Source organism: Callithrix jacchus, chromosome 15 (genome assembly GCF_049354715.1).
Source record: "Callithrix jacchus isolate 240 chromosome 15, calJac240_pri, whole genome shotgun sequence".
NCBI classification, from domain to species: domain Eukaryota; kingdom Metazoa; phylum Chordata; class Mammalia; order Primates; family Cebidae; genus Callithrix; species Callithrix jacchus.
This window is the reverse complement of record NC_133516.1, coordinates 31036334-31058938: the sequence shown is the minus strand read 5'-3', so window position 1 is coordinate 31058938 and position 22605 is coordinate 31036334. Positions and strand designations below refer to the sequence as shown.

At 52.1% G+C, this 22605-nt stretch overlaps 1 protein-coding gene across 12 annotated transcripts in view; it reads left to right on the top strand.

Annotated features, from left to right (window-relative positions):
• Window positions 1–12451, top strand: part of PLXNB1 (plexin B1) — a 29185-nt gene extending 16734 nt beyond the window's left edge. For 10 of the 12 annotated variants that reach the window (XM_078350746.1, XM_035275372.3, XM_035275366.3 and 7 more), the window contains 17 exons: window positions 55–231; window positions 307–455; window positions 979–1079; window positions 1178–1395; window positions 1513–1691; window positions 1827–1893; window positions 2121–2267; window positions 3183–3351; window positions 3655–3758; window positions 3833–3917; window positions 4135–4307; window positions 4479–4639; window positions 4733–4880; window positions 7756–7820; window positions 7947–8022; window positions 9031–9105; window positions 10224–12451. In XM_078350746.1, coding sequence (XP_078206872.1) covers window positions 55–231; window positions 307–455; window positions 979–1079; window positions 1178–1395; window positions 1513–1691; window positions 1827–1893; window positions 2121–2267; window positions 3183–3351; window positions 3655–3758; window positions 3833–3917; window positions 4135–4307; window positions 4479–4639; window positions 4733–4880; window positions 7756–7820; window positions 7947–8022; window positions 9031–9105; window positions 10224–10328 — 2199 coding nt within the window. In that variant the 3' untranslated portion in view covers window positions 10329–12451. Of the gene's footprint in view, window positions 1–54; window positions 232–306; window positions 456–978; window positions 1080–1177; window positions 1396–1512; window positions 1692–1826; window positions 1894–2120; window positions 2268–3182; window positions 3352–3654; window positions 3759–3832; window positions 3918–4134; window positions 4308–4478; window positions 4640–4732; window positions 4881–7755; window positions 7821–7946; window positions 8023–8104; window positions 8278–9030; window positions 9106–10223 lie in introns of all 12 variants that reach the window. The other 2 variants (XR_013527282.1, XR_013527281.1) reach the window with 1 other exon arrangement.
• The last annotated feature ends 10154 nt before the right edge of the window (window positions 12452–22605 follow it).

Below are 22605 nucleotides of genomic sequence, written 5' to 3'. Positions count from 1 at the left end.
TCCCATTTGGGGAGGACAGGATCTGAGAGACTGATTGGTGACCCTCTGTTCCAGGGGGAGAACCTGGACCTTGCAATGTCCAAGGAGGAGGTGGTGGCCATGATAGGGGACGGCCCCTGTGTGGTGAAGACGCTGACCCGGCACCACCTGTACTGTGAGCCCCCCATGGAGCAGCCCCTGCCACGGCACCATGCCCTCCGAGAGGCACCTGACGCTTTGCCTGAGTTCACAGTCAGTGGGCAGGTCCCTGGCCGGGCGGGCATTAACCTGGGCTGAACCCTCGCTCACAGGTGGCTCCCGACACAGGTGCAGATGGGGAACCTGCGCTTCTCCCTGGGTCACGTGCAGTATGACGGCGAGAGCCCTGGGGCTTTTCCTGTGGCAGCCCAGGTGGGCTTGGGGGTGGGCACCTCTCTTCTGGCTCTGGGTGTCATCATCATTGTCCTCATGTACAGGTGGGTGCAGCCAAATGTGGCTGGGCTGGGGCGGGTCATGGGATCTGGCTGGACTGGGAAGGGACAGACTGGGCTAGAAGTCAGCAAACGTTCTCTGTAAATGGCTAGAGAATAAATATTTTAGGCTTTGCAGGCCAAGTGGTCTTTGCTCAGCAACTCAACTTTGCTACTGTGGCACACAAGCAGCTGGGGCGATGCATAAACACACGAATGTGGCTGCATTCTAACAAACCTTGATTTATTAAAAGAGGTTGTGGGACAGATTCCGCCCGGTTGTGGTTGGCTGATCTCTAGGTGAAACTGTGCTGGGCTAGACAGGGCATGGGTGTATGTGACTTGCTTGGGAGGGGACAGGCTGAATTGTATCGGGCTAGGCTTCGGCTTGGCTGGCATGGCTGGGTTGGACTGTGCTGGATGTAGCCATGGTATGCCTGGGGCTAGGTCAGGCAGGGCTGGGCCAGTACGACCCAGTGAGGGTCTTGGCCTTATCCGGCTGTCCCCTCCTGGCCCTGGTGCTGAGCAGGAGGAAGAGCAAGCAGGCCCTGAGGGACTATAAGAAGGTTCAGATCCAGCTGGAGAATCTGGAGAGCAGCGTGCGTGACCGCTGCAAGAAGGAATTCACAGGTGCGGCCAGGAGAATGGGCCCTGCTCTCCAGGCTCTGTCCAAACCTGCTCCCATCGCATGGGATTGGTGCCCAAATCTGGCCTCTTCTGCTTAACAGACCTCATGACCGAGATGACCGATCTCACCAGTGACCTCCTGGGCAGCGGCATCCCCTTTCTTGACTACAAGGTGTATGCGGAGAGGATCTTCTTCCCTGGGCACCGCGAGTCACCCCTGCACCGGGACCTGGGTGTGCCTGAGAGCAGACGGCCCACCGTGGAGCAAGGGCTGGGGCAACTCTCTAACCTGCTCAACAGCAAGCTCTTCCTCACCAAGGTGCCCCCACCTGCACCTTCCTGGCCCGCCCTGGCTCTGCCCCTTCTCCAGGGCATGGTTTCTGAGCCCACGCCTCTGTCCCCCTAACTCCATTCTCCCATTCCTCTTTGAGTGCAGTTCATCCACACGCTGGAGAGCCAGCGCACCTTCTCAGCTCGGGACCGCGCCTACGTGGCATCGCTGCTCACTGTGGCACTGCATGGGAAGCTTGAGTACTTCACCGACATCCTCCGCACCCTGCTCAGTGACCTGGTTGCCCAGTATGTGGCCAAGAACCCCAAGCTGATGCTGCGCAGGTCTGTGTGGCTGTGGGGCTGGGTGGGCCCTGGACGGCTGGAGCTGGGATGGGGCCTCGGGCTGGGGGTCTGCAGGATAGAGAGGCCCGCAGTCCCGCCTGCTGACCCTGGCACTCCCCTTTCCTGTCATCTCAGGACAGAGACCGTGGTGGAGAAGCTGCTCACCAACTGGATGTCCATCTGCCTCTACACCTTTGTGAGGGTGAGGGGCAGAGGTGGACAGGGATCCCGTCCATGGAGGGTCAGGCCCTCCAGACCTCTAAGCCCTTAACTACCATGCAGCTTGGACACTTGTGCCAGAGCAGAGACTCCTGCTTAGCCTGTCCTCAGTCCCCTAAAGCCCATGTCCTGTCCCCTTCCCCGGTGTGCGTCATGTCCCATAACCTCTGCCACCTGCCGGGGGGCCCCTAACTGCCTGCACTCCTCTAGGACTCTGTAGGGGAGCCTCTGTACATGCTCTTCCGAGGGATTAAGCATCAAGTGGACAAGGGGCCAGTGGACAGTGTGACTGGCAAGGCCAAATACACCCTGAATGACAACCGCCTGCTCAGAGAGGACGTGGAGTACCGTCCCCTGGTGAGGGTGTGAGTGTGTGTGTGTGGAGTACCATCCCCTGGTGAGGATGTGCGTGTGTGTGTGTGTGTGTGGCATACCGTCCCCTGGTGAGGGTGTGCGTATGTGTGTGGAGTACTCTCCCCTGGTGAGGGTGTGTGTGTGTGTGGCCTGCAGTGTGAGTGTGAGGTGAGGATGAGGGTTGAGGGTGTGTGGGTGTGTGGTGTCTGAACACCAGCTTCTGATGTGGGTACCTGGATGGAGAGCTGGGCTGACCTCTGGCTGGCTGCTGGAGACAGCCCGTCAGACTAGCTTAGCAGGATAGCAGCTTAGGGCAGACCTTGATGATAAGGGCTCTGGGTGCCCCAGGCTAAGGATGAAACCCAGGTAGCCACAACCAGGGTTTGGGAGGAGCCAGCCCTGCCCTGGACATGGGCTTGAGCTGTGCTAGGGCCTGACCCTGTCTGCCTGGCCCTACCAGGGATGCGGCCTTGCCCCCCACGCCAGCCCCACTCTGGCAAGCACTTCTCTCCAGGTTCGCTTTCTCCTTAGTTATGCACGAAGATTCCTGTGGGAAACGCCCATTCAGGCCTGCTGAGCTCCTCCCCTGTCAGATGGATGGGAATATTTGCTCATGCAGGCATCCCAAAGCTCCTGCAGCCTGACCCATTCAGCCAGGAACCTGGGGACTGGTGCTCACTCATTTTTTTCTGCCATTTACCCCATAGTCATTTATAAGTGCACTATGCTAGGTGCTGGGGTCACAATGGGGAGGAAGCTGCTGTCCCTGGGGAAGGCAGGCAGCTGAAGAGATGAGAGTTAGGGAATGTGTGTGGGGGTCGGAGGCAGCGGCTCCCATGAGTTGTTCCTGCCCTTGGCCTGTGTCTTGGTCATCCTGAGTGTTCATGAATCCTGACGGCTTCTGTGTGTCCTGCATAGACCTTGAATGCGCTATTGGCTGTGGGACCTGGGGCAGGAGAGGCCCAGGGCGTGCCCGTGAAGGTCCTGGACTGTGACACCATCTCCCAGGCCAAGGAGAAGATGCTGGACCAGCTTTATAAAGGAGTGCCTCTCACCCAGCGGCCAGACCCTCACACCCTGGATGTTGGTGAGGGCATGGAGGGCCCCTGTGGACCTGAGCCAATGTTGGGCCTGGGATTGCCTTGCTCTGCAGGGACAGCTCATCACTCAGGGTGGGTAGGACGCTGGGAGGCAGGCAGAAGCCAGCTCTGGAGCATCTTTGTTGGATAGCCTCTCACCTGGGGAGGGGTCTCTGCTCTTGGTCTTTGGAGAGGTTGAGTAAGGCTGCCCCATGTTGGAGGGGCTGGTGTTCTTGTGGAGGAAGAGGTGGGCTTCACTGTGGGAAGGGTATCCTGCCGACCTTGCACCCAGTCCTGCCTTGCCCTTGCAGAGTGGCGGTCTGGAGTGGCCGGGCACCTCATTCTTTCTGACGAAGATGTCACTTCTGAGGTCCAGGGTCTGTGGAGGCGCCTGAACACGCTGCAGCATTACAAGGTGGGAGGGGTGGGAGCTGGAGGAGGGACTTGTGGGGAGGGGCTGGTGGAGGGATCACCAGCTGTGCTCAGCAGGTCCCAGATGGAGCAACTGTGGCCCTTGTTCCCTGCCTCACCAAGCATGTGCTTCGGGAAAACCAGGATTATGTCCCTGGAGAGCGTGAGTACCGTCCCCATCATAGCCTCTGCCCCTGCTGTGCCCAGCCCTGAGTCATGGGGAAGGTCCTTTGGGCCTCAGGGCAGGCTTGTGCCTATTTCCATTTTGCCCAGGGAAGCCCTCAACCAGGTGCCCCCACCCCTGGGAGACCTGGCAAGATCCCAGGGGCCTGGGGAGGTGGCACCTGGGGAGGGGTTACAGCTGTGGGCTCTTGCCACAGGGACCCCAATGCTGGAGGATGTAGATGAGGGGGGCATCCGGCCCTGGCACCTGGTGAAGCCAAGTGATGAGCCAGAGCCACCCAGGCCTCGGAGGGGCAGCCTTCGGGGTGGGGAGCGTGAGCGTGCCAAGGCCATCCCTGAGATCTACCTGACCCGCCTGCTGTCCATGAAGGTGGGATGGGGGCTGCCAAGTTGGTGGGGCCTGGCTGAGGGGGAGCAGGGCCACTCATGGGATTTGGGGGTGGTGTGGGGCTCTCGCAGGCACAGTGCTGGGGGTGTCTGAGTCTGGGCTGCTGCTGAGGCCACCTTGCTGACGGCACCTCCCTGCTTCCCCTTCCCTCAGGGTACCCTGCAGAAGTTCGTGGATGACCTGTTCCAGGTGATCCTCAGCACCAGCCGACCTGTGCCTCTTGCTGTTAAGTACTTCTTCGACTTGCTGGACGAGCAGGCCCAGCAGCATGGCATCTCCGACCAGGACACCATCCACATCTGGAAGACCAACAGGTGGGGTGGAGCCAGGTGGGCTCGAGGTGTGTGTGTGGGTCTTCTCTTCTGCCTCCCCAGCACACTCATTGGCCATGCTTGCCCTACCCACAGCTTGCCTCTGAGATTCTGGATCAATATAATAAAAAACCCGCAGTTTGTGTTTGACGTGCAGACATCTGATAACATGGATGCGGTGCTCCTTGTCATTGCACAGACCTTCATGGATGCCTGCACCCTGGCCGACCACAAGCTGGGCCGGGTGAGTGAGTCTAGGATGGACGTGGAGGGAGATGGGTGAGGGAGGACAGTGCTGTGTGTGTACTCAGATTCCAGGTTTTTCTGAGAATTTCAAAGAGAGGTTAAGGGGTAGACGTCTGACATCCCCAGGCCAAGGCTTCGTCCCAGGGGCTCCCTGGAAGGTGGCAATGCCTCAGTCTTAAGGGATGAGGAAGAGGAGGGAGGGGCATTGTGTGCCAACTCATAGGTAAAGTTGTGGGCAGCAAGTGCAGCCTGGTGTGGCTGGCTTTGGCAGGATCACTCCTGGGGCAGTGGGAGCCACAGAAGGTCTGGGAACGGGGAGTAGTGTGGCCAGACCTGAGAGTTTAGTGGAACATTGTGGCTGCTGTGCATTGATGAGCTGAGTGAGAGAGGCCCGAGAGGGCACTGTGCTGTCTTCCTGACAAGCAGTGATTGGGTTCAAGCTGAGCAGGAGGGTGCAGGGCAGGCAGATGCTGAAGGTCGGATGTCGAGGATGAGGAAGAAGGAGGGGTCACATATTCCTGGGCCTCTGGCTATGGTAAGGTTAGACTTGGAGGAGGTGTCTGGTGTTTGTGGGGCTTCCAGGTACAGACATGAATTATTCAATCCTGGAGCAGCTCCGGGCTGCTGGGTGGGTTTAATTTCTTAGGGTGCTGGAGGTGTCTGCCTGCCAGTGGGGAAGTAGGGAAAAGAGTCCGGCGTCATGGTTTGAGGGACGTGAGAGGAGGGGAGCTGGGAAGCACAGAAGACTGAGTGGTCTGAGCCATCCAGGAGCACAGAGTTTGGGAGTCTGTTGTCACAGCAGTCAAGGCCGGGAGTCCCCTGACATATGAGGTCCCCAGAGTGTCTGCTCAGGTGCCCAGGCAGGGCCCTCATGTGACTCTGCAGGTCCGTGAGTGGGGCTCTGCTTAGCATAGACCCTCAAATCTCAGTTGGCTTGGGACCTCTTGAGAGGTACATTCCTACCCCTCTGGGAAAAATCAAAATTAGCTGGGTATGGTGGCTCATGCCTAGAATCCCAGCACTTTGGGAGGCTATGGTGAGCGGACCACCTGAGGAGCTCAGGAGTTTGAGATCAGTCTGGGCCACATGGCAAACCTCATCTCTACAAAAAATACGAAAATCAGCCAGGAGTGGTGGTGTGTACCTGTGGTCCCAGCTACTTGGGAGGCTGAGGTGGAAGGATGGCTTGAGCCTGGGAGGTTGAAGCTGCAGTGAGCCATGAATGCGCCATCCACTGCACTTCAGTCTGGGTGACAGCATGAGACCCTGTCTCAAAACAAAAACAGAAATGGAAAGTTCTGTCCAAAATGGAAGCACTGTCTTTTGGGAGCCATCTTTGTTGCACATGCTGTCACCATTATGCCTATAATGAGCTAAGAACCAAAGTGCCACACCAGGACCTGGAGGGCCACCTCCAAGCTGGACCGCATGTGGTGGCCGGAACTCTTGCCAGATCTTCCGAGTACCTCCCTTTTCCAGCAGAACAGCAAATGGCTCCTGGGGAGCTCAGGAGTAGTCTGAATCAGGAGTGCCAAGGGGTCCCCCCATGGGGAGTTGTTGAGAAGGCACGAATCCTGACTCAGGTCGTCGGAGGAACTGGTCTTGGGTCCCTGCTCACAGGGGACACTGTTACCTCGAGATATTTCTCACCTTCTCAGCAGCTCTAGGATGAGGAGAGGTCCTGAGAATAGAAATATGCTGCCCAGCCGGGTGCAGCAGCTCATGCCTGTAATCCCAGTACTTTGGGAGGCCGAGGCAGGCAGATCACCTGAGGTTAGGAGTTTGAGACCAGTTTGACCAATATGGTGAAACCTCGTCCCTATTAAAAATACAAATATTAGCCAGATATGGTGATGGGCGCCTGTAGTCCCAGTTACTCAGGAGGCTGAGACAGGAGAATCACTTGAACCTAGGAGGCGGAGATTGCAGTGAGCCGAGATCGTGCCACTGTACTCTGGCCTGGGCAACAGAGCAAGACTCCATCTCAAAAAAAAGAAGTATGCTGCCCAGAGCCCATGGCTGCTGGGACTTGAACCCAGTTCAGTGGTAGAGGCTATATCTGGGTGTGTTAAAGTGGTGGAAACTGACTGGACAGACCTGCTTCAAATCTGAGCTCAGCCACTGGGGAGTGAGGTGGTCTGCCTGCATGCATCTTCCCATTTCTGTGCCTCTCTTGGTGGCACGGGCGTCCCCTCCACCTATCTCACTCCTGTACCATAGGTAATGTTCTGGGTCTCAGTTTGCTAATTTTTTTTTGAAATGGAGTTTTACTCTTGTTACCCAGGCTGGATTGCAATGGCATGATCTCGGCTCACTGCAATCTCCCCCTCCTGGGTTCAAGCAATTCTCCTGCCTCAGTCTCCTGAGTGTAGCTGGGACTATAGGCGCACGCCACCATGCCCAGCTAATTTTTGTATTTTTGGTAGAGACGGGGTTTCACCTTGTTGACCAGGATGGTCTTGATCTCTTGACCTCGTGATCCACCCGCCTCTGCCTCCCAAAGTGCTGGGATTATAGGCGTGAGCCACCGCGCATGGCCAGTCTGCTTATTTGTAAAATGATGATCCCCGGAGTGAACCGTGTGCTTCCTGCCCTGCGTACTTGCCTTTTGCTGGATCTAGACGGAGGCTAGAAATGATTTCCGATGACATCAGAGACTGGATATTGATGGAGGGGAGGGAGCAGAGGAGGCTCCTGTGGAAGGAAGTAGGCTAGGGTGACCACCTATCCTGGTTTTCTGGGACTCAGGGGCTTCCTCATTTTCTGAACTGAAGCAGTGCTGGGAAACCTAGGACATTTGATCACCTGAACAGGGGCCCTCATTCTTCCTTCCTTCCTTCCTTCCTCTTTTGCTGTCCTCCTGCTGTGTCCAGGACTCCCCGATCAACAAACTTCTGTATGCGCGGGACATCCCCCGGTATAAGCGGATGGTGGAAAGGTACTGGAGGGCGAGATGGTAGAGGTTGGAGGGTGTGTGCAGCTGAGGCCCAGAGAGTGGGCTTTGGTGGGGTTGGGGGAGTGGGCTTGTTTACCCAGCAGCGGCTGTGTTCTGGCTCTCTGGCAGGTACTATGCAGACATCAGACAGACTGTCCCAGCCAGCGACCAAGAGATGAACTCTGTCCTGGCTGAGCTGTCCTGGGTAAGGCCTCCCTCTGCTTCTTGGATTGGGCATAGGCTTCCCATCACAATGGTCCAGTCCCCTTCACACTGCCCCTTTGCAGGGAAGCCCTTGGGAACCTCAGCAGCCCTGTGAACTGGTTGGGGCAGGACACATAAGTGCAGAATGTTCCAACTGCCACTGAAAGACCAGGGTCCCCACCATCTCATCACAGAGCAAGCAGGGGTCTTGTCCTGGCAGCTGCCATGTACCCTGACTCAGCCAGGCATTTGCAAGGTAGCTGGGATTCGGCCCCATGCCTGCCTGGGTCTGCCTGCATGCGTTTTCCCACTGCTGTGCCTCCCTTGGTGGCATAGGTGTCCCCTCTACCCCTCCCACTCCTAAAACAGCCCTAAAATGTAACTCCAGGGAGTTTATGAACAATGTTTCTGAAATGATGATGATGACAACCACAGTACTCATAGCAGCTGTGCTTTTGGGGTGTTGTGTGTGAAGCCCTTCATGGGGTGCTTTGATTGTCTTATTTGATCCTCACAAGAACTCCGCAGGTTAGGTGACACCAACTCCATCGACCAGGTGAGGAAGTTGAGGCTCAGGATGGCCTCATGGAGGGGCCTGAGAGTAACCTCAGGAAATGCTTGAGTTAGACCAGAGCAGAATCATGCCGGGCTATCAGCCTGCAAGCAGCATCTGTGCCACTTGGCTCTGAAGTCACCTGGTGGCAGAGGGCCTGGGCTAGAACCTTGAGGGGGCAAGAGTGGAAACCCTAGGCCTTGCTGAAGCAGGCAGACCTGGGCTGTCTTCCCACTGAGGAGGCCCCCTTGCCCTGCCCTGTTGTGTCCCCAGCTGGGAATGCCTGGCCCAGGGTCCCTGAGCCTTGGAGGGGACTTTGCTTCCCACTGCAAGGCTCATCCCTTTCTCTACCTCTGAGGTCCCCTTCTCCCCAACCCTTCCCTGGGGTCCTGGGCCACCTCCTGTGGCTGGCTGCAACCCTCATCTCTCTCATCTCTCATTTGGCCTCTTCCCTAGAACTACTCCGGAGACCTTGGGGCACGAGTGGCCCTGCATGAACTCTACAAGTACATCAACAAGTACTATGACCAGGTGGGTAGGCCCTGGCCCCAACCGGGAGGCTGACCCAAGGCCTCTCAGGAGGCTTGAGAGGCTCTGGCAGGGACAGCATAGCCAGGGGCTGGGCCTCTCATGGTTTGGGAAGTGTTCTCCAGGTAGGCTTCCTGGTATTGGCTGTGCTCTCACCTATCCCACCACTCCCCATTCCAGTTCCCCAGCAGGGCGGCAAGACATGGTGCTGATGGTTGTGGGGCTGAGGGGTCTACCAGGGCCTGGAGATGGTGTGTATCTGCTGAGTTGGCAGCATGTTGGGCACAGCCAATATGCAGGTGCAGGCCTGGCTTGGCTGCACGAGCTGCCAAGAGAGAGTCCAGGCACAGGACCAGGGCTGTGAGGGTACCATGGAGCTGCTGAAGCTTTGTGGAGGATCCCTGGGCTGGGCCTGAAGATCTGAGCACCTGCCAGTGAACCTACTGGGTGCCTGTTGGAATAGTCCACTTAGATGTTTGTGTGGCACCAGTAACATGGCTGTTGCTGCTCAGAGATGAGGAACCTGCCTCATGACCCACAGCCTTCCTGGGCATGGTGTGGGCCATGGCATGGGGCGTGGGGGAGGCAGGGTATAATGCAGGCATGTCCCTTCATGGAGACATGGTGGGCAAGGGCTGTTTTCCCAAGTGCTGCTGCCCTCCCAGTTCCTACCGGTTCCCCTTGTGGCAGCCCCCAATTTGTGATTCGTGTTTGATCAATAGAATACTGATCATTCTTGGTGTCTGGTCATTCTTGGGTCTCTGTCCCTTGTCTGGCACTAGGCAGACAGGAACTTGGGAAATGCTGTTGGTTGGAGGGTGGGTGAGCCAGAATGGCGGGTGAGTGAGCCAGGATGGCTGCAGCAGGGTTTCTGAGGGGCTCGGTACAAAGTAAAGTCCTTCATTTCCTACCTTATTAATCCTGAAACCCCATGTGGCTTTGATGTTATTACCCCTCCCGCTGATGAGGCCCTGAGGTCACAGAAAGTACATGAAGTGACTAGCTGGGTTTCTTGGCCTCCTACCCCACTCGTGCTACAGCGTCTTAGGAGGCCCATTTAATTCTGCAGCAAACACGTTGGCCAGAGAAGTCTCCCCTGATGGCATCTGTCTCTGTTTCAGATCATCACTGCCCTGGAGGAGGATGGTACAGCCCAGAAGATGCAGCTAGGCTATCGGCTCCAGCAGATAGCAGCTGCTGTGGAAAACAAGGTCACAGATCTATAGGGACCCAGGAGCTATGACCTGCTATTGCCTCAGCCTGGCTGGGGCAGCCCTGGAAGCTTGTGGGAGAGGCCACCCTCCTAGATGCCTGTAGTGACTGACAAGCAGAGTTAGTGGAAGGTGACTCCCCGTCCGTTTCCTGGTGGCTCTGGCCTCAGGCCTGCTGGACCCACCTCCCAGGCCCAGGGCCTCAAGGCTCATGGGGTGGTACCCAGCCTGCTTCCCAAACCCAGTGACCCTGTGACATCGGTCTGCAGGGAGCTGGGGACTAAGGGCTTCCAGAGAGTGGCCAGAAGAGCCTCCAGGCCCTGGGGAGACTGTACTGTTTCTGAACACTGGCCTTGGCCCCACTGGGATTCAGAGAGGAAGGAGGAAAGCCCCACGCTTCCTGTGTGCCTCCTCCACCATCCCTGACCTCAGTTGAGCTGCCTCTGGCCTTGTTGCTGCTGCCACATTCTAGGTCTAGGATATGAACACCTCTCCTAGGCCACTGCAGACAGACCCCTCAGCAGGGCTGGCTGCCACAGGGCTGCCCTGCCTCACAGGTAGCCAAGGTGAGGGCCATCTGCTGCAGGGGGTCTTGGGGAGAGTGGTGGCTCCATTGACCCAGCTCTTAATTAAAGGCTAAAACACTGCGCAGAATCTGATGTGTGAGCCTGGCCCAGCCCCACGCTACTAGGAGGGTGGCCGCTATGCCTGGCAGGTACCAGTGGGAGGTGGTATCTGTACCCTGGGGGAGTTTCATGGTCTCCCCAACATATCCCAGACTGCAGGACTGGCTGAGGCTCTCCTTGACTCCTGAGCAGGGCCTGGTGGGGTCACAGCTTCTGTGAAGGAAGTGAGAACCGCATCTGGGGCAGGGTTGGTGACCGAGATAGAGGGTCCACAGTTTCTTCAAGGGGGCCCACTTTATCTGCAGTTTGTGTATCCCCACTTCTCCACTCATGTTCTATTTGTCTTGAAAGGGACTAGGAAAGGATGACATCATTACAGGCAACTGTAGGCAGATGGGGTCTCAAGGACTATTTTCCATAGTCCTGTTCCCAGACTTAGGGTTTCTGTGTTGATTTCCAAATCAGGGCCTCCTGGGGCCGGCTCCTAAACTGACTGCCTGCATGAAGGCTGTCTTAGATGGCTTTTCCTAACTGGTAGCTGGAGGTAAGCTTGGAGACCATCTTATCTGGTCTCATGTTGCTAGCTGGGTTTCTAGGGCAGGGGGTTGATACCCCTCTTGACTGAGACCACCCTCGGCCTCAGCAGAAGTCCAGCCCCCCATGGAACAGATGAGATAGGGTGGCAGCTATGCCTGGCAGATGAGAGGAGGACCCTTCAGCCTTGAGGCCTTCAGAGGGCTCATCCCTTTGGCCCTCTGCTTACTCTCCATAACCCAGCGACCCTCAGCGTTTCCTCCCGCCTGGCACAGACACTCCTCCCCTCAGGGGTCTTCACTGAGCGTTTGAAGAGGCAGAGACTGATAGAATTCCAGGAGGACTCCTATCCCCTGCCTCTTTTTGGCCCTAAATAAAACCATCTGCAGGGTCCTTGTCCCTTAGGAGCCATGTTGGTCTTGTTTGTGCCAGGGGTGGTCATAGCTGCTATTCTTTGCAGTGGCTCCAATGTCCCTTTCCCATTTCTGCTGGATGTGGGGACCACAGTGAGGTCAGCAGCCAGGTGCCATCATTTGGGAGCATGTGAGCTTGGATGCTCTGGCCAGGTTTTCATAGCCATCCAGAATGGTCCTACCTGTTCCCCCATTGGCTGCTCTGGCCAAACCGTGGAATTGATCGCCATCTTGACCATCTCAGGGAGCAGGGCAGATGAGAAATCCAGTTTGGGGTGGAATTCAAGCAGGCACAGAGGGAAGCAGCCTTGGCCAACATCACAGACCTCGACAGAGCCATGCCTCTGTTCCAGAGGCCTCTCTGTTCCAGGTTCAGGCCCCTGCAGGTTTTAGGGGCAGGGGAAGGCTGCTGGGAGAGGGAGGCCATGTGCTTGTAAGCCTGGGCACGTGCCCACGGGAGGGGTGAGTACTGAACGTGCTCTGAGTCACTCACTGAGTCATGGCTCGGCCGGCACAGAACATTGTTATCATAACAGACATAAAGAAGAAAAACCTGGCACAATAAGAGGAAATTCTGTCTTCATTCCAAACCACGACCAAGAATGGAGATTCCAGCACCAGCAAGAATTCGTGATCACTTACCTGGGCCATGGCCCTATTTCAGCATAGAACATTTGTAATTCAGTTTGATCAATCTTTTCCTATTTTTTAAATTAAGATTACCAAAGTGTGCCCTCATTGTTACATTTTCCACAAACCCGTTCGCATACAAAGGGCCTTTGTTTCTCATTACCACCCAGCACTCCTTAAGCGTTTATGGAGTGATTTGCTTTATTTAAAAGCTCTTTCACCAACTTCAAAATTGGAGTAATTGTCCAAATGGTTAGATGATCCAGGAGTTCTGTGTTTTTACTAATTTTCTGATACTGAAAGAATCATGTGCTAATTAAGATAACAGCTGAATGTATGCCAATGAGTGTTGGAATTCTTAGAAGCAGCCTGAAACCTTGCAAATGGTCAGGACTCTGGATCCCACTGGCCAGTGCCAACAGGTGGCTCTGGGCGGAGCTGGGAGATACAGGGAACCTGGCTGTGTTAGGCTGCTCTGCTGAGCATCAATGGCTGCTGATGCAAGGGTCTCCCCCACCAGGTTCCCTTAGGATGGCACATCAAGGAACAAATACACTCAAACCGCCTAGGTCAGCTGACTGGCGATATTTTATGGATCTCTCTTTAAAAGTGTTCTGTCTTACTTAGGAATGATACTTTATCCAATTCCAAATGTTTACCAAAAATCGAAGATAAGGATATCACCATGATGTTTGATAGAGAATTTATGCCCTGGTTGTGAAATTGGAGTTTTATTGATAAGAGTTTGGGTTATGGATGATATGTGCACGTGTAAGGAAATAGAATGGTTTGCCGGTTGTCCAGGTGGCCATGGAGAGTACTTCTGCAGGTATAGGAATGTGAAGCTCAGATTTTGGAAACCTGGGCTGGTGTCCTAGGCTGTAGGTGAACGGGTGAAGCTGGTGTTTTGCTGCCATCTTCTGGCCATAGTGTGGAATTTGTAGCTGCTTCTTATCAGAAGCAGCTACAAATGAGAGCATCTGGAGTTCTTATAAATTGCAAGCCTGGGCAATATGGCCAGACCCCATTTTTACAAAAAACTTTAAAAAGTTTGCTTGGCATGGTGGCACACACCTGTAGTCTCAGCTGTTTGGGAAGCTGACATGGGAGGATTGCTGGAGCCCAGAAGGTTGAGGCTGCAGTGAAAGATTGTGCCATTCCACTCCAGACTGGGTGACAGTGAGACCCTGTCTCTTAAAAAAAAAAAAAAAGGGCCGGGCTCGGTGGCTCAAGCCTGTAATCCCAGCACTTTGGGAGGCCGAGGTGGGTGGATCACGAGGTCAAGAGATCGAGACCATCCTGGTCAACATGGTGAAACCCCGTGTCTACTAAAAATACAAAAAATTAGCTGGGCATGGTGGCGCGTGCCTGTAATCCCAGCTACTCAGGAGGCTGAGGCAGGAGAATTGCCTGAACCCAGGAGGCGGAGGTTGCGGTGAGCCGAGATTGCGCCATTGCACTCCAGCCTGGGTAACAAGAGTGAAACTCCGCCTCAAAAAAAAAAAAAAAAAAAAAGGCCAGGTGTAGTGGCTCACCCCTGTAATCACAGCACTTTGGGAGTCCAAGGAGGGAGGACCACGAGGTCAAGAGATCGAGACCACCTGACCAATATAGTGAAACCCCATCTCTACTAAAAATACAAAAATTAGCCGGGAATGGTGGTGTGTGCCTGTAGTCCCAGCTACTCAAGAGGCTGAGGCAGGAGAATTGTTTGAACCTGGGAGGTGGAGGTTTCAGTGAGCTGAGATCGCACCACTTCACTCCAGCCTGGGCAGCAAAGAGACCCTGTCTCAAAAAGGAAAAAAAAAAACAGAAATCACTCTAGGTGTTTCCAATAGAAGGAATTTAAATATAGGGGATTGATTATGAAAGTGTGTGAAGGACAAAAAGGGGAGCAGTTACCCAGCGGTGAGTGACTACAGAAGCCTCCATCACCTATAAGCTGGCAAAGGGGGAAGCAGTGTTACTCACAGACCCCGAGTGCTGATGGTGGCACCCGTGGGAAGCCAGGAGCTGCATGCTCACTGATGCTGCAGGTGCCTGGAAACCTGCCGTCCTGGCCCCTTCACCCATGCTGGTGAGTGGGTGCTGTTGGGACACCTGCTGCTCTAGTGAATGGGTGCCACCAGGAAGAGAGGATTCAAGCCCCTCTTGCTCAAGACCTCCTCCACCACCGGACTTGTCTCAAGATCTCAGGCCCAAGAAGCCCCAGGGAGTGGAGTGACAGGAGCCCTGCTCTGGGAGGCAGGAGACCTGGACTCTAGTTCCTCCTCTCACTGACTGGGCCTCTGGAGAGGAGGACAGGGACATTCTGGCATGTGGCAGGGGCCACCCTGTGTCATCGGCTGGATCCCAAGCTGGAACCTGGCAGGATTTAATGAAGGAACATTTGTCAAGTGCTAGATTAGTCCAGCTTCTGGCAGGAAACTGACAGCATGCACCGGGAAAGTTGCAGCTGGAAGAGTTTAACCAGGGGACTACTTACAGAGCTTCGGGTTCTAGAAAGCCAACAAGGGGTGATGAAGCACAGCTGTTTTCAGTCCTGGGCTCCAGGGGTAGGGACAGAGTAGTCTTCAGGTCGGTGGGGCTGTGGCTAAAGGTGGAAGCTTCAGAGGGAGGATGCGGGGGGAATAATTACCCTGGCCTCTTGCTCCTCCCCACTGCCCAGACTCCTGTCAGCCCATCCCGTTGGCCAAGCCACCTGAAAGCCTGAGGGCCGGGGAGTCCAAATGGGAGATAGCCTCTAGGCTGCTGGGCAGTGAAGAAGTGGCAGAAAGGGCCTGGTGGGCAAACAGTGCCTCCGGCCTGATCACCTACTGCCATGGGAGGCACCTAGCAGGTGCTTTGTCATTCAAGGCCATAGGGTTATGGTCACAGCAAGACTTGGTTCCCAGACCCCTTGTGTGCAGAATTTCCACCACACTCCATCCCCTAGCAGTACTTGGGCAGTGCTGCACAGTCCACCTGAACGACCTTGGAAACACCAAATTTTGGGAGCTGACTGGGCCTCTTCATCTTCTCTCCAGGTTGGGTGGGATGCTGGGTGTGCAAACAGGGATCCAAGGAAGACTCCATGCCACAGGCTGTATCCACAGCTTCATCTCAGGGAAGAAGTCAGCAGGGCCAGGCACAGACCCATCCAGAGCTGAGGGGGCCAGGGTACCTGGTTCCCCACACCCAGTGAAATATGTGTAGGGCACTCCCAAGCACACACACAGAGACAGCCCCTCTCGCCTGTGCCCAGCCCAGGTTGCTGACTGGAGTGGAGGCAGCAGAACTCATGTGTGTGTTTGGTGTGTGTGTGTGTATGTTTGGTGTATGTGTGTATGTTTCGTGTGTGTGTGTGTGTGTTTACCTGGGCCACGGCCCATCTTTTCCAAACCTCTGGTTCCTCTTCTGTAAGATGCGAGTCCCTAACCACCTTTCCAGGGGGAGCATCCTGTGCAAGCTGTCGTGGGAGGGGTAAGGGCCCTAGTGATCCTAAGAACCTCTGTGTGTTTATGTTTGGTGTGTATGTGTATGTGTGTGTTTATGTTTGGGGTGTATGTGTATTTGGTGTATGTGTATGTTTGTGTCATGTGTGTGTGTTTATGGTGTATATGTATGTATATGTGTGTTTGGTGTGTGTCGTGTGTATGTGTGTGTTTATGTTTGGGGTGTATGTGTATTTGGTGTATGTATGTATGTGTGTGTGTCGTGTGTATGTGTGTGTTTATGGTGTATATGTATATGTGTGTTTGGTGTGTGTCGTGTGTATGTGTGTGTTTATGGTGTATATGTGTGTGTGTGTGTTTGGTGTTTGTGTGCATGTGTGTGTGTGTGTGTGTGTGTGTGGCATTGGGGATGGGTGGAGGTTCTGTTCACTGAGGAATGATGTCCTGGTGGAATGCCCCATGGACTTGGAGCTTGAGAAGTGGGCCTTGGCCAGGCCCTGGCACTGACCACCTTGGGACAGTCATCTTTTCCAAACCTCTGGTTCCTCTTCTGTAAGACATGAGTCCCTAACCACCTTTCCAGGGGGAGCATCCTGTGCAAGCTGTCATGGGAGGGGTAAGGGCCCTAGTGACCCTAAGAACCTCTACAGGCTGTGGGCAAGAGCAGGCCCTCCATGCCTGACCCTGGTGAAGAGTGACCCAACTGAGGCCTCAGAGGAGGACAAGGAGGAAAGGGTACACAGCAGCAGGGTAGAGGGTGGTGAGAGCCCATGGAGGCTGTCATCCAGCCTGAGAGGTTTTTTGCCTCTTCCTCCCATGCCTGGGAGGATACTGCTTTGGCATCATTGTGAGGGTTAGGCTGGAGTGCAATGGCATGATCTTGGCTCACTGCAACTTCTGCCTCCTGGGTTCAAGAGGTTCTCTTGCCTCAGCCTCCCAAGTAGCTGGGATTACAGGCACACACCACCAACCCTGGCTAATTTTTGTATTTTTAGTAGAGACAGGGTTTCACCATGTTGGCCAGGCTGGTTTTGAACTCCAGATTTCAGGTGATCCACCTGCCTCGGCCTCCCAAAGTGCTGGGATTACAGGCATGAGCCACCGCACCCCAGTTTATTTTTTCTTTATACTTACTAATGAAGTTGTGTATTCCTTTATGGGCTTACCTAAAACATTGGGCCACTAAGCAATCCCCCTGTATGAGTAATCCATCCCAAACTGGTCTATCTCCCTTTTGATTTCTTGTCTAGTATTTATACATAGACTTGCAGTAATTCCTGAAATACTCCAAATATCAGCATATTCTCAGTTGAATACACTCCAAATATTTTATTCCATTCTGGCCCCATATCTTGTTTCTTTCTTTCTTTTTTTTTTTTGTGAGATAGAGTTTCGCTCTTGTTACCCAGGCTGGAGTGCAATGGCAGGATCTCGGCTCACCGCAACCTCCGCCTCCTGGGTTTAAGCAATTCTCCTGCCTCAGCCTCCCGAGTAGCTGGGACTACAGGCATGTGCCACCATGCCCAGCTAATTTTTTTGTATTTTTAGTAGAGACGGGGTTTCACCATGTTGACCAGGATGGTCTCGATCTCTTGACCTCGTGATCCACCAGCCTCAGCCTCCCAGAGTTCTGGGATTATAGGCGTGAGCCACTGCGCCCAGCCCATATCTTGCTTTTATATGGTGTAAGTGAATTGCTATAAGGGTGAAATAAAGATTTATTTCTGTAAACTGTTTATTTCACATAGGGTTTCAAAATATGTTTCAGAAATAATAGAGCTAAATGTTAACTAAATAATCAGCAGTTACAGAATATTTTTCTCAATTTGCATAGTGACAGAAACTTTATCTTAACAGGAAAAATGCTAAATGGAAAAATAAATTATCTCTAGTAAATTAGAATTAGCAAATTACAAAATGAACAGAACAGCAAAACATAAAATGAGAAAAATTATTACGTATTTAAAAATAGTAATAATTTAGAAATGTTCAGGTAAGAAGAACACTTGATAGTAAACTACTTTTTTTCCCTTAGAAGTTTAAGCTAACACAAAGTTAAGCGGATCCAAATTACTATATAATATTCAAGCTTTTATCTTTACCAAGTTGGCTGGTGTTTAGTAAAATCATTGTGTTTAATTTGGGTGAATTTGGGATTAAATACTCCCAAATATCAAGACAGGGTTTCATTTTGGTAAATATTTTCTAGAAAAGAATTAACAATTGCTATTAATAATTCACCTTAGATCAGGTGCAGTGGCTCATACCTATAATCCCAGCACTTTGGGAGGCTGAGGCGGGTGGATCACCTGAGGTCAGGAGTTCAAGACCAGCCTAACATGGTGAAACCCTGTCTCTATTAAAAATACAAAAAAATTAGCCGGATGTGGTAGTGAATGCCTGTAATACTAGCTACTCAGGAGGTTGAGGCAGGAGAATTCTTTGAGCCTGGGAGGTGGAGGTTGCAGTGAGCCGAGATCTCGCCACTGCACTCCACTCTGGGCGACGGAGTGAGACACTGTCCCCCACAAAAAAACAAACAAACAAAAAAACCCCAAAAACCTTAAAATATTCTTCATGACAGAATTTCTAGTTGAGAAAACAATTTGTCAATAACATAAATTATTTAATAATTTAGGCATATGATGGAAGATTATCCTGATGTTTTTTATTTTTATTTATTTTTATTTATTTTGAGATGGAGTCTTGCTCTGTCGCCAGGTTGGAGTGCAGTGGCATAATCTCAGCTCACTGCAACCTCTGCCTCCTGGGTTCAAGCAATTCTTCCGCCTCAGCCTCCTGAGCTGGGACCGACCGTGGGCACCTGCCATCATGCCCAGCTAATTTTCATATTTTTTAGTAGAGACGGGGTTTCACCATGTTGACCAGGATGGTCTCAATCTCTTGACCTCGTGATCTGCCCACCTTGGCCTCCCAAAGTGCTGGAATTACAGACATGAGCCACCACACCCAGCCTATCCAGATGTTAGAATCATTTCATCACAAAGCTTTTTACTTGTTAATGTAGTGTCATTTCTTCCATTTAAATATTTTACATGTTTATTTTAAATATACATGAAAAAGTATAATAAATTACATCAGAAGGCTAAATGCTCACTTTATAAGATGGAATTATAAATGTTTAAAATGAAAAAATTTCTGCATATTTTTACATATTATCTGCAATAAACTATTATTACTTTTATAAAAGCTCTCACTATGCTTTCAATGATACTTTATTTAGGACTATTTTAAACGTCCACTGACCATTAATTTGTGACTTTCTCCCATAACCTGCCTTGTAGGGAAATAAATGGAATTGGGTGACGTTTCACAGATTCAATTACTTGTTATTTTCCAATAATTCATTTATGTAGTTACCTTGTAATACCAGAGTGGAATATCCCTATGTGTACAACACACTATTTCAAAATTTTGAGTATGTTATCTTTCCCCTGGTTAGACATTTCAACTATGATTTTTATTTCTCTGCAAAAAAAAAAAATTTTTTTTTGAGATGGAGTTTCACTCTTGTTGCCTAGGCTGGAGTGCAATGGTGTGATTGGCTCACCACAACCTCCACCTCCCAGGTTCAAGCCAGTCTCCTGCCTCAGCCTCCCCAATAGCTGGGATTACAGGCATGGGCCACCACACCCGGCCAAATTTTTAGAGCTCTTTATGTATTTGGGATACAGATCTGTAAGGGTTTGAGGGATCTGGGAGCTGATGAAAGAAAAAGAGGTGACCATGGGAGGCAGTTACACAGAGCAAACTGTACCGAGTGGGGCTTGGACAGGGCTGTATGAGAGGGACGTTCCCCATAGCATGAGACCATCTAGAGGCTTGAAGGTGCAGAGGCCACCATACAGAAGGGGAGGAGAGCAGGGAACACTTGGAGAGGAGCCAGGAGTGGAGACCTCTGTGTCTAGGTGATGCTGCTCAGCAGCAGGGGCGTGGGAGCAGATGGGAATCTCTGGGTGGGGGAGCTCTGAATGGCTGTAGCAGCCTGAGTTGTTCTAACCACAAGGCACTATCTTACCAAAGGGCAATAATAGCTGTCAGATGAGGTCTGAGGGGGAGGGGCAGGATGGGAGATGGCATGCAAGGCAGGCAGGCTCTAAATAACTAAATCTCTGCTTGCTTGGGCCATTTAAAAAATAATTAGGAGGGCCTGGCGTGGTGGCCCCCACCTATAATCTCAGCCCTTTGGGAGGCTGAGGCGGGCAAATTACAAGTTCAGGAGATAGAGACCAACAAGGCCAACATGGTGGAGCCCTGTCTCTACTAAAAATACAAAAATTAGCTGAGGGGGTGGTGCATCCCTGTAGTCCCGACTACTTGGGAGGCTGAGGCAGGAGAACCGCCTGAGCCCTGAAGGCGGAGGTTGCAGTGAGCCCAGATCGCGCCATGGCACTCCAGCCTGGCGACAGAGTGAGACTCCATCTCTCTTTTTTTTTTTTCCAATTTGTGTTGTCACAAAGAGGCTCCATCTCAAATTAAAAAAAAAAAAATTAGGTAGGTAAAAATTTGAGTTTGGCCCCAGAAAGATCTTAAGCTAGTGGGTCTCAGCCTGAATCAAAGAAATAAACAATCCAGGAGTCAATACCTGGAGGCCATCTTTGGCTCATTTATAACAATCGATCCCATGGTCTGAGATTGTTTTGTAATTGTGGCCAGCACTTTGGCAGGCTGAGACAGGATGGCTTGAGCCCAGGAGTTGGAAGCCAGCCTGGGTAACCTAGTGAGATCTTGCCTCTATCTCTTTAAGAATAAGAAGTAGGGCCGAGCGCAGTGGCTCACACCTGTAATCCCAGAACTCTGGGAGGCCGAGGCGGGTGGATCACGAGGTCAAGAGATGGAGACCATCCTGGTCAACATGGTGAAACCCCGTCTCTACTAAAAATACAAAAAAAATTAGCTGGGCATGGCGGCGCATGCCTGTAATCCCAGCTACTCAGGAGGCTGAGGCAGGAGAATTGCCTGAACCCAGGAGGTGGAAGTTGCGGTGAGCCAAGATCACGCCATTGCACTCCAGCCTGGGTAACAAGAGCAAAACTCTGTCGCAAAAAAAAAAAAAAAAAAAAAAAGAAGTAATCTACTGGGTGTGGTGGCTCACGCCTGTAATCTCAGCACTTTGGGAGGCCAAGGCGGGTGGATCACTTGAGGTCAGGAGTTAGAAACCAGCCTGTCCAACATGGTGAAACCCTGTCTCTACTTAAAAAACAAAGTTAGCTAGGCATGGTGGTGCATACCTGTAATCCCAGCTACTCGGAAGGCTGAGGTAGGAGAATCGCTTGAACCTGGGAGGTGGAGGTTGTAGTGAGCCAAGATTGTGCCACTGTACTCCAGCCTAGGCAACAAGAGCAAAACTCCATCTCAAAAAAAAAAAAAAAAAAATAGTAATCATAATCATAACCTACATTTCCATTTTATTTTTATTGGAGACTGGTCTGTCTGCAGTCTTGAAGGACTCAGCTGCTTACATGGGCTTTGGTGAGGGTCGTGGGGCAGCACCCACGGGTCTAAATCGGGGTGGGGGTGTTCGGTGCTGTGGCCCTCATGAGATGGATTCCTGACGACTTTGCTGTGAATTGCTCAACTCACACAGTAATGGAGCTTCACATACAACTTGGGAAGCACACAGGCATCGAAGACGCTCACTTCGGAAATGTCCCTGACTGCTGCGGCCCCCGCTAGGTTTCCAATGACGAATTTCTTAATGGCCTTGTCCTTGGGCACCCATCGGGCACTGGTCATTCAGTGACTAGGCTGCATGTGGCTGCGGCCCTTGTAGGCACGACCCTCGTTCTTTCTTTTGTCATCTTGGAGGCACAGACTCAACAGAGCCAATTCGTCTACTTAAAAAGTAAAACAAACTGTGCCCCAAATTATAACAGTCCTTTTATTAAACCTTCTTCAAATTACCTTAATTTGTATGTTATGTCGTCATCATCCCGGAACCCTGACTGATATAAACCACAGTGTGAGTTCTGTTGTGATTAGGAATTCTCTGAAGATAATTGTTTCTGTGTGTTGCTTTCAGCCATCTCTGAAGCTGAGGGAGGCAGCTGTCTCCATCACCCTTCTCTAATGAATAGATTTCCCCTCAGTTTACCTACAAGGAATATTACTTTTCTGAGGGTCCCGGATCTTGTACATTTCTGATCTCACCACCAATTTGGTAGAGGCCTGTATTCCATCATGTAGTCTTTGGAATTCTATGAAATAAGACATTAACATGAGCATTTGTTCAGTTTTTTTCCATTCTCCAATTGTGGCAGTTTCTATTCTATTCCAGCCACCTGGCCATGGATTTTTTAGTTTTGTTTTGTGTTTGTAGTTTTGAACAACGCAGAGGTGCTGTGCATGCTTTGCTCTGGGGCCCCATGTTTCTGGAAAATGAAAGCCCAACAGCAACTCCATTTTACCCCCCTTTAACCTAAGTCGTCTGGGAATTGCAGATCTTTGTGGGGTCCTACTTATTCCTGTCCCCTTTGGCAAGTGCCATTCTTCATACATGATTCTACAGATTTCTCCCTCTGTCTCATCTTCTACCTTGGTCTCCACTGCCCATGTATTGCCGTATAGAGTCTGTTATCTTAAAAAATCAAGAAAACGGCTTAACCAGATCTCTTCAGCCATGTCGTATGACTAC